The sequence below is a fragment of the Salvelinus sp. IW2-2015 genome, unplaced genomic scaffold (assembly GCF_002910315.2).
Source record: "Salvelinus sp. IW2-2015 unplaced genomic scaffold, ASM291031v2 Un_scaffold6951, whole genome shotgun sequence".
NCBI classification, from domain to species: Eukaryota; Metazoa; Chordata; class Actinopteri; order Salmoniformes; family Salmonidae; genus Salvelinus; species Salvelinus sp. IW2-2015.
Genome location: NW_019948212.1, coordinates 1 through 11538, shown reverse-complemented (window position 1 = coordinate 11538; position 11538 = coordinate 1). Strand labels below are relative to the sequence as shown.

General features: G+C 43.0%; 1 protein-coding gene across 1 annotated transcript; it reads right to left on the bottom strand.

Annotated features, from left to right (window-relative positions):
• Window positions 1-686: 686 nt before the first annotated feature.
• Window positions 687-10318, bottom strand: LOC112079116 (protein HID1; the record flags this gene model as incomplete). Its single annotated transcript, XM_070442234.1, has 7 exons — window positions 687-1024; window positions 1430-1585; window positions 2342-2432; window positions 8043-8183; window positions 9423-9479; window positions 9803-10043; window positions 10260-10318. Coding segments are annotated over 7 exons (1083 nt in total), but the record flags the coding sequence as incomplete, so codon positions are not given.
• Window positions 10319-11538: the final 1220 nt, after the last annotated feature.

Sequence of the window (11538 nt, the reverse complement as noted above, 5' to 3'; positions counted from 1 at the left end):
CTCGGTAATGACTCTGCTGTACATGTAAGCTGTAACGCTGTAATGTAATGCCTGTAATGTAACTCTGTATGACTACTGGCTGTAATATAACGCTGTATACGCTGTAATGTAACGCTGTAATGCCTGTAATGTAACGCTGTAACGCTGTTATGACTACTGCTTGTAGATGTAACGCTGTAACGACTACTGCTTTAATGTAACGCTGTAACGCTGTAATGACTACTGCTGTAATTAACGCTGTAAGCTGTAAAGGTACCGCTGTAACGCTGTAATGTAAACGCTGTAACGTGTATGGACTACTGCTGTAATGTAACACTGGTAAACGCTGTAATGACTACTGCTGTAATGTAACGCTGTAAATGTAAGGGGCCCTGTAATGTAACTCTGGTAATGTACCGTGTAAATGCTGTATGACTACTGCTTTTGTTAAAATTGTTAACGCTGTAATTAACTCTGTAATGACTACTGCTGTATGTAACGCTGTAAACCTGTAATGTACCGCTGTCGCTGTAATGTAAACGCTGTAATGAACGCTGTAACACTGTAATGTAACGAGTAACGCGTAATGACTAACTGCTGTAATGTAACGCTGGTAACACTGTAAATGGTAACGCTGTAACGCTGTAATGAATACTGCTGTAATGTAACGCTGTAACACTGTCATGTAACGCTGTAACGTGTAATGACTACTGCTGTAATGTAACGCTGTAACCTGTAAATCGTAACGCTGTAACGCTGTAATGGACTACTGCTGTAATGTTAACGCTGTAATGTAAGCTGAACGCTGTAATGATACTGCTGCCTTCTTGGCTAGGTCCTCTTTTGTAAAATAGACTATGTATCTCAATGGGACTTTCAATGGTTAAATGAAGGTTAAATAAATAGATTAAAGACCATGTGCATATTTTGACCAGCAGATGGAGCCAGTGCAGAGCTACTCGCCCAACTTCACTACGATGGTGAGGCAGGCAGTCAACGAGAGGCTGTAGACGCTGGTGGCCACTGGTGATGATCTTGTGGAAACCTGGGATCACACTAGAGAGGTCAGACATAGAGATAGAATTACTAGAAGGGACAAGGGCTTAGGATTTGTTTCCATTCAAAATGCTTATCTGCGCTTCATTGATTCTAGCTTGGCGCATGGAAACCATGGGAAGTCCCAATAGAGATAAACCCCGCCCATTTGGCACTCCAGGCTCAATTAAAATACTTGAATTAAATACTATTTGAATCTAAGTGTAAATAAGGAACCAAGCTATAACTTAGAGAGGCGTTTTTAATTAACACATAGAGGCAGATCACAGAAAATGTTAATATTGCCTGGCAGAATTCCATCCATTTGCTACAGTCACCTGATTCCACAGAGATATATTCCTATTCCATTCTATATCTAGCTTGTAGCTACTGTACTTGTTGGCAGAGTCCTTACTACTATGAGCAGGTCGGCGTGGTTCCTGTAAACACTGGGATGTTATAAGGTACGTGGACTGGAGTAGGGTTGTTGAGAAACGCACGCCCCAAAGTTCCTCTCTCCACTCAGCAGTAAGCCAGGATGAAGACACCGATGTGCATGAGACCCAACGGGCTGTAGCAGAAACACGTGCGCACACACACGCTCACGCTCACACACACCACACACACACACACACACACCCACACCACCACACACACACACACACACACACACACACAAACACACACAACACACAACACACAAGAGCGAGAGACAATCACTAAAACCATTACCAAGGCATACGTAAATAAGCACGACATTCACACCGGTTAGCAGATATATTAGTATATTCCAGTCCCTACAGACAGATATATACGTATAATTTCCAGTCCCTACAGACAGATTATAGTATATTCCAGTCCCTACAGACAGATATATAGTAATATCCAGTTCCTACAGACAGATATATAGTATATTCAGTCTACAGACAAGATTATATAGTATATTCCAGTCCCTAACAGACAGAATAATAGTAATATTCCCAGTCGCTACAGACAGATATATAGTATATTCCCAGTCCCTACAAGACAGATATATAGTATAATTCAGTTCCCTACAGACCAGATATATAATATATTCCAGTCCCTACAGACAGATATATAGTATATTCAGTCCCCAACAAACCTATACTCACACCTGCCATCAATTCATAGGATAGGTCTCTCTGTCTGTGTGTGTGTGTGGTGTTGTGTGTGTGTGTGTGTTGTGTGTGTGTGGTGTGGTGTGTGTTGTGTGTGTGTGTGTGTGTGTGTGTGTGTGTGTGTGTTGTGTGTTGTGTGTGTGTGGTGTGTGTGTGTGTGGTGTGTGTGTGTTACAGACTGTACTCACACTGGTCGCCCCGGGCGTCATTAAGGTAAAAGAGGATGGGTACCAAGATGTCCCAGAACTCACGCTTCTTCAATACAAAGAACAGGAACTTCTGTGATGGGCGAGGAGAACGGTTGGGTATGGGTTTATTAGAATGTGATGGCCGTGTTTTCGTTTCTCTGTTGAGGGCAGGCTATTCCTCTAGTCTATCTCTGTGAGGGTAGGCTATTCCTCTAGTCTATCTCTGTTGAGGGCAGGCTATTTCCTCATTCTATCTCTGTTGAGTGTCGGCTATTCCTCTATTTATCTCTGTTGAGGGCAGGCCTATTCTCTATTTCTATCCTTGTTGAGGGCAGGCTATTCACCTCTCTTCTATCTGCTGTTGAGGGCAGGCTTTCGCTATATTTCCTATCTCTGTTGAGGGCAGGCTATTCCTCATTCTATCTCTGTTGAGGCAGGCTAATTCCTCTACTCTATCTCTGTTGAAGGGCAGGCCTAATTCTCTATCTATCTCTGTTGAGTGTCGGCTATCTCTATTTATATCTCTGTTGAGTGTCGGCTATTCCTCTATTATATCTCTGTTGAGGGCAGGCTATTCCTCTATTCTTCTCTTGTTGAGGGCAGGCTATTCCTCTAACTCTATTCTGTTGAGGGCAGGCTATTCGCTCTTTCTATCTCTTTTGAGAACAGCTATCCTCTAATTCTATCTCTGTTGAGGGCAGGCCTATTCTCCTATTCTATCTCTGTTGAGGGTAGCGCCTATTCCTCTATTCTATCTCTGTTGAGGGTCGGCTATTCCTTCTATTCTAATCCTCTGTTGAGTTCGGCTATTCCTCTATTCTAATCTCCTGTTGAGGCAGGCCTATTCATCTATTCCTATCTCTGTTGAGGGCAGGACTCTTCCTAGTCTATTTGACTTTTTATTTGTTTCAATTAAGATTTTTGATCATCGTCGGCTACTAAATGTACCGTTACTGTCATATGGTATATTATGTATGTACCTGTCTTCTACCTTGTTTGTGTATATTCATGATGAGTCAAAATGCTAATATTATGTATGTACCTGTCTTCTACCTGTTTGTGTATTCACTGATAATGTCAATAGTATATTATGTAGTAACCTGTCTTCTACCTGTTTGTTGTATTTCACTGGAAATGATGTCAATATGGTATTTATGTATGTACCTGTTTCTACCTGTTTTGTGTATTCACTGATGATGTAATATGGTTATTATGTAATGTACCTGTCTTCTACCTGTTTGTGTATTCACTGATGATGTAATATGGTTATATTATGTATGGGGTACCTGTCTTCTACTGTTGTGTATTCCACTGATGATGTCAATATGGGTATATTAATGTATGTTTTTACCCCTTGGTTTTCCCTTCTACCTGTGCTCGTGTTATTCACTGATGATGAAGTCGAATATGGTATATTATGTATGACTGTCCTTCTACCTGTTGTGCTATTACTGATGATGATGTTGCAAGGTATAAGTATGTCTGTATCTACTGTGGTCACGATGATGAGATAATGGTATCTGCTAATTTTTTCAAATATATGTTGGACTTAACTGAAATACAGTCAACACACATAAACTGCATGGTTTCCTACCAGACTGGTCCTAGATCTGTTTGTGCTGTACTAGTTAGCCCACACCTACAGTAGGTAAGGAATAAACACAGATCCTGGGACAGGCTAAGTCTCCTACCTTATGATCATTATAATTATATATAATATGATATAATATATATATAATATATATGATTTGACTTAATTGAAGTCACAGAGCTTCCAGAAGAGCACCAGCAGTTCCTGGTGGAACTGGAGTCTTCTTGGTGGAAGTTGGCAGGAGGTCTGCATAGAGGGTTTTACAACAGGCCGAGTCCAGTCCCTTCGAACACAAAGTCATCAGTCGCTGGAGAGGGAGTGACACCAAGCAGGCTGCTGAGGGTTACATTCCATTTGAGAGCTTTAGACAACGTCTTTTCAGCATAGCAAAAGATGCACTTGTGATGTCCTATGTAGAGGAGAAACGTGTCTAACATGAATAGAAGAGAGAATATACAAGAAAGAGAACTAAAAGAACGAGAACTACACAAGAATTAGAACTACAAAGAAAAGAGAATACAAAGAAGAGAGAACTTACAAAAACAAGAGAACTACAAGAAGGAGAACTACAAGAAAAGATAACTACAAAGACAGAGAAGCTACAAAGAAAAGAGAACTACAAAGAACGAGAGACTCAAAGAAAGAGAACTACAAAGAAAGAGAACTACAGTACCGAAGAGAGATAAGAGAGAGAACTACAAGAACAGATGAGCTACAAAGAAAAGAGAACTACAAAGAAAGAGAGAACTACAAAGAACAGAGAACTACAAGAAAAGAGAACTACAAGAAAAGAGAACTACAAAGCACAGAGAAACTACAAAGAAGAGAGAACTACAAAGAAGGGAGAACTACAAAGAACAGAGAACTACACAGAAAAGAGAACTACAAAGAACAGAGAACTACAAAAAAAAGAGAATACAAAGAACAGAGAACTACAAGAAGAGAAGAACTAAAGAAGGGAGAACTTACAAAGAACAGAGCACTACACAAAAAAGAGAACTACAAAGAAGAGGAACTACAATGAAGAGAGAACTACAAAGAAAATATCACTACAAAGAAAAGATAACTACAAAAGAAGAGAGAACTACAAAGAAAAGAGAACTACAAAGAAAGAGAACTACAAAGAAAAGAGAACTACACAAGAAGAGAGACTACAAAGAAAAGAGAACTAGAAAGAAAAGAAGACTACAAAGAAGGGAGAACCATACAAAGAAGGGAGAACTACAAAGACGTGAGAACTACAAAGAAGAGAGAACTACAAAGAAAAAAATAGAACTACAAAAACAGAGAACTACAAAAGTAAATGTCCTTACTGAGGGGTCACATGACCTTTAGAATAGGGTCGCCCTTTAGACTAGGGTCATACCTTTAGACTAGGGTCTTTTTGACACGGCTGCACTGTTAAGCCTGGTTAAATGAGACTGAACATTCCTACAACTAAAACAGTGTAGGCATTCAGTCCTACAATGTAATGCACATTAAAGGAGGATGTCAAGGACCAGTAGGCTCCTTAACAGCTTTCTACTCCAACCATAAAACTGCTGAACAATTATCAAATGGCCCCTGGACTACAAGCCATTTTATTCTGTTACATTCATTGTGTAAACATTTTTTATTTAGTTTTATTTAGTAAATATTTTCCTAAATCTATTTCTTGAACTGCCATTGTTGGTTAAGGGCTTGTAAGTAAGCATTTCACTGTAAGATCCTACACGTTGTATTCGCGCATGTGACAAATACAATTGATTGATTTGAAATGTGTGAAAAAACAAGAGAATGACTGTACTCTCCCTGTGAATTCTTGAAAGGTAGTTTAAAAACAGGTTGTCAGGGCCCACAGACTGCAGAGAGACAGAGAGAAAAATTATGTAACAGCAACAACTGAGGGCCATGACAGGCCCCTGGTCTCTGAAGGTGAATGTTAGCAACAATGATATGACAGGCCCTGGTCTCTGAAGGTGATTGTTAACACAATGTATCATGACAGGCCCTGGTCTCTGAAGGGAATGTTAGCACAATGGATCATGACAGATTCCTTGGTCTCTGAGGTGAATGTTAACACAAATGTAGTTGAATTAAAATGTGAAAGACACACCAGACGAGACACATCACACACAGCATCACCCTCCCCCTGTGTGGAAAAGGTCCTGGCCTTACATCCTGTCCTCCATTGCTGGGGGTGAGGGGGTCGGTGGGCCAGACCCTCCTCCATCGTGCTCCAGGTGACGATGAGGAATCTGCACGGCCTCTCCAGCCAGCTGCTCCCGGTAGTCGGAGAAGGCAGCATTGATTGTAGGGGATGCGTAGGCCCACCGGGTCGTAGGACACACCAACGTTTACCAGGGAGGTGAAGAGAGGCAGGCATGCCTGAGGTAGGTGGACAGAGGGGTGCGGAGGAGGTGGTGAGGGCAGGAAGGTGGACAGAGGAAATAAATCACTTTGTGTCAGTTATTGTTAGGGGGAAATTATGGTGGTTTTTGGTGAATGTTTTGTGTTGGATGCGGTGTGTGTTTGTGTGTGGTGTGTGTGTGTGTGTGTGTGTGTGTGTGTGTGTGGTGTGTTGTGTGTGTGTGTATGTGTGTGTGTGCGCACCTGTTTTCTGTGGGAGCAGAGAAGCTGCCCAGGGTTGAGGATGGTGTTGTCTGTGGAGGAGGGAGGTACATGGCCTTCAGAGAAACAGGTTAGCAAGCAGCCTAGCAGCTCCGTCCTGAGTGGTCAAAATCATAAATAGAAGAGGGTTCACTGTGGGGTAGAGTGAGAGAGAGAGAGAGAGACAGGAGAGAGAGAGAGAGAGAGAGAGAGAGAGAAAAGAGATAGTGGGGGTAGAGTGAGAGAGAGAGAGAGAGAGAGAGAGAGAGAACGCTACACAATTTGACCGCAAACAAATCATGGGAAACAAAGATAATTGCTTTGACACATTGGAAGAATTTTATAAAAAACAGAGCAGACTAGATGCTATTAGGCTCCTAAACAGAGAAGTACACAGTGGCAGAATCCTGACGCAACTTGGTGACTGACCCAAAAGAAAGGAAATCTTTGACTATGTAACAGACTCGGTGAGCAATTGGGGTCTTGCTATTGAGAAAGGCCGCCTGAGGGCAGACCTGGCTTCCAGATGAGACAGCATGTGCACACTGCCCACAAAATGATTATGGAAACTGAGCTGCACTTGCCTAAACTCTGTCAAATTTATGACCATATTAGAGACACATATTTCCGCTCAGATTTACACAGACCCACAAATAATTCGAAAACAATCCATTTTGGATAAACCTCCCACTGTCTATTGGGTGAAATACCCCATGTGCAATCAAGCAGCAAGATTTCTGACCTGTTTGCCACAAGAAAATGTCAACCTGTGAAGAACAAAATCATTGTAAATACACCTAATATTTTAATGTTTTATTTATTTTCCGCTTTTGTACTTTAACCATTTGTACATCGTTACAAACACTATATAAACCCTAATATGACATTTGAAATGTATTTATTCTTTTGGAACTTTGTGAGTGTAATGTTTACTTTTTTTATTTTTTATTGTTTATTTCACTTTTGTTTATTATCTCATTTCACTTGCTTTCCCATGTCAATAAATCCACTTAAATTGAATTGGAAAATGATGAAGAGGGGAGAGAGAAAGGTAGAGAGTGGAGAAAGCGGTGAGAGAGAGGGGGAGAGCGGGGGAGAGCGAGAGTGGAGGAAGAGCGAGAGAGAGTGGGGGGAGAGTGGAGCGCAGAGTGGAGGGAGAGCGAGAGAGAAGTGGGGGGGAGACGGGGAGAGTTGGAGAGAGAGTGGGGGAGGGGGGAGAAGCGAGAGAAGGATAGTGGGGTTAGAGTGAGAGAGAGTGAGAGAGAAGAGAGACGAGACAGAGAGAGAGCGAGAGAGATGGTGGGGGGAGGGGGAAGACTTAACTGAATACAGTCAACACAATAACAACCTGCATGGTTTCCTACCAGACTGGTCCTAGATCTGTTTGTGCTGTATAGTTTAGCACCCGTACAGTATGGTAAGGAATAACACAGATCTGGGATCAGGCAAGTCTCCTACCTTATGATCATATAATTATATATAATATGATAATAATATATATAATAATATATGATATATGACCTTATTGAAGTCACAGAGCTTCCAGAAGAGCACCAGCAGCTCCTGGTGGAACTGGATCTTCTTGGTGGAGTTAGGCAGGTAGGTCTGCATCAGAGGGTTTACCAACAGGCGAGCCAGTCCCTTCAACACAAAGTCATAGTCCTGGAGAGGGAGTGACACAAGCAGGCTCTGAGGTTCACATTTTCATTTGAGACCTTTAGACCAACGTCTTTTCACATAGCAAAGATGCACTTGTGATGTACCATTAGAGGAGAAAGTGTGTCAACATGATAGAAGAGAGAATTACAAAGAACAGAGAACTACAAAGAAAAGAGAACTACAAAGAACATAGAACTACAAAGAAAAGAGAACTACAAAGAAAAGAGAACTACAAAGAAAAGAGAACTACAAAGAAGAGAGAACTACAAAGAAAAGATAACTACAAAGAAGAGAGAACTACAAAAGAAAAGAGAACTACAAAGAAGAGAGAACTACAAAGAAGAGAGAACTACAAAGAAAAGAGAACTACACAGAAAAGAGAACTACAAAGAAGAGAGAACTACAAAGAAGAGAGAACTACAAAGAAGAGAGAACTACAAAGAAAAGATAACTACAAAGAAAAGAGAACTACAAAGAAAATAGAACTACAAAGAAAATAGAACTACAAAGAACAGATAACTACAAAGAAAATAGAACTACAAAGAAAATAGAACTACAAAGAAAAGAGAACTACCAAAGAAAAGAGAACTACAAAGAAAAGATAACTACAAAGAAGAGATAACTACAAAGAAGTGAGAACTACAAAGAAGACTAGGGTCAGACCTTTAGACTAGGGTCAGACCTTTAGACTAGGGTCTGACCTTTAGACTAGGGTCTGACCTTTAGACTAGGGTCAGACCTTTAGACTAGGGTCAGACCTTTAGACTAGGGTCAGACCTTTAGACTAGGGTCAGACCTTTAGACTAGGGTCTGACCTTTAGACTAGGGTCTTGACACGGCTGCACTGTAGCCTGGTTAAATGAGACTGAACATTCCTCACAACTAAAACAGTGTAGCATTCAGTCTACATGTAATGCACCATTAAAAGGAGGATGTCTAGGACCAATAGGCTCCTTAACAGCTTCTACCTCCAAGCCATAAAACTGCTGAACAATTCATCAAATGGCCACCCGGACTATCGCCATTTTATTCTGTTACATCCATTGTGTTACATTTTTTACTTTAGTTTATTTAGTAAATATTTTCCTAAATCTATTTCTTGAACTGTATTGTTGGTTAAGGGCTTGTAAGTAAGCATTTCACTGTAAGATCTACACCTGTTGTATTCGGCGCATGTGACAAATACAATTTGATTTGATTTGAAATGTGTGAAAAATATGACAACAAGAAGAATGACTGTACCTCTTCCCTGTGAATTCTTGAAAGGTAGTTTACAAACAGGTTGTCAGGGCCCACAGACTGCAGAAAGACAGAGAGAAAAATTATGTAACAGCAACAACTGAGGGCCATGACAGGCCCCTGGTCTCTAAAGGTGAATGTTAACACAATGTATCATGACAGGCCCCTGGTCTCTGAAGGTGAATGTTAACACAATGTATCATGACAGGCCCCTGGTCTCTGAAGGTGAATGTTAGCACAATGTATCATGACAGGCCCCTGGTCTCTGAAGGTGAATGTTAACACAATGTAAGTTGAATTAAATGTGAAAGACACACACACAGACAGAGAGACACACACACACAGCATCACCCTCCCCCTGTGTGGAAGGGTCCTGGCCTTACATCCTGGTCCTCCATGCTGGAGGGAGAGGGGGGTCGGTGGGCCAGCCCTCCTCCATCGTGCTCCAGGGTGACGATGAGGATCTGCACGGCCTGCTCCACCAGCTGCTCCCGGTAGTCGGAGAAGAGCAGGTGATTGTAGGGGATGCCGTAGCCCACCGGGTCGTAGGCACACACCACGTTTACCAGGGAGGTGAAGAGAGGCAGGGCATGCCTGAGGTCGGTGGACAGAGGGCAAGAATCACTTGTGTCAGTTATTGTTAGGGGGAAATTATGTTGGTGTTTGGTGATGGGTTTGTGTTGGATTGCATGTGGTGTGTGTGTGTTGTGTGTTGGTGTGTGTGTGTGGTTGTGTGTGTGTGTGTGTGTGTGTGTGTGGTGTGTGTGTGTGTGTGTGTGTGTGTGTGTGTTGTGTGTGTGTGTGTGTGGTGGTTGTTGTGTGTGTGTGTGTGTTGTGTACCATGTTTTTTCTGGGTTTGGAGGGCAGAAGAAGCTGACCGGGGTTGAGGATGGTGTTGTCTGAGGAAGGGAGGGAGTGACATGGGCCTCAAGAGAAACAGGTTAGCAGGCAGCCTCAGCAGCTGCCGTCTGAGTGGTCAAAATCAATACTACCATGAAAGGGTAACTGTGGGTAGAGTGGAGCAGAGAGAGAGAGAGCGAGAGAGAGAGAGGAGAGAGGAGAAGAGATAGAGAGAGAGTCAGAGGGAGAGAGAGCAGAGGAAAAAGAGATAGGTGGGGGTAGATTGGATGAGAGGAGAGAGAGGAGAGAGAGAGAGACGAGAGAGGAGAGGAGATAAGGAGAAAGAGATGTGGGGTGTAGAGGTGGAGAGGAGAGAGAGAGGAGAGAGGGAGGAGAGAGAGGAGAAGGAGCATGTAAGAGAGAGGAGACGAAAGAGAGAAGGAGAGGAGAGAGAGAGGAGAGAAGAGGGAGAGAGAGAGAGAGGGAGAGAGAGAAGAGAGAGTTAGAGAGAGAGAGAGACGAGGAGAAAGGAGATGTGTGGGGGTAGATTTGAGAAGAGAGAGGAGAAGAGAGAGAAGAGAGAGAGAGAGAGAGAGAGAGGAGAGAAGAGAGAGAGAGGAGGAGAGAGAGATAGAGGAGGAGAAGAGAGGAGAGAGGAACGAAGTTAGTGAGAGAGAGGAGAGAGAGAGGAGACAGAGGAGAGAGAGAGAGAGAGAGAATGAGAGGAGAGAGAGAGAGAGGAGAGGGAGAGAGAAAGAGATAGTAGGGGTAGAGTGAGAGAAGAGAGGAGAGGAGAGAGAGAGCAGGGAGAGGAGAGGAGCGGAGAGGATGGTGGGTAGAGTGACGAGTGAGAGAAGAGAGAGAGAGGGAGAGAATGGAGAGAGAGAGAGAGAGAGGCAGGGAGAGAGGGAGCAGGCACCGGAGGGATGAGTTGAGAGAGGTAAGAGGAGGGATGGAGAGGAGGAGAGAGAGGAGAGAGAGAGAGAGAGGAGAGAGAGAGGAGGGAGAGAGATGAGGTGGCGGAAGGAGCGAGAGCGAGAGCGAGAGAAAGAGCTTGAGAGAGAGGAGCAGAGAGAGAGGAGAAAGAGGATATGTGGGTTTGTCAGAGTTGAGAGAGAGAGAGAGCGCGGACGACGGAAAGTTGAGGGAGAGAGTGATGGGAGGAGAAAGGGTAGATAGTATGGGGTGTACGAGTGAGAGAGAGAGGAGAGAGAGGAAGGAGAGAGGAAAGCTAGGAGACGAGAGAGAGGAGAGGAGAGAGTGGAGAGAGGAGAGGAAG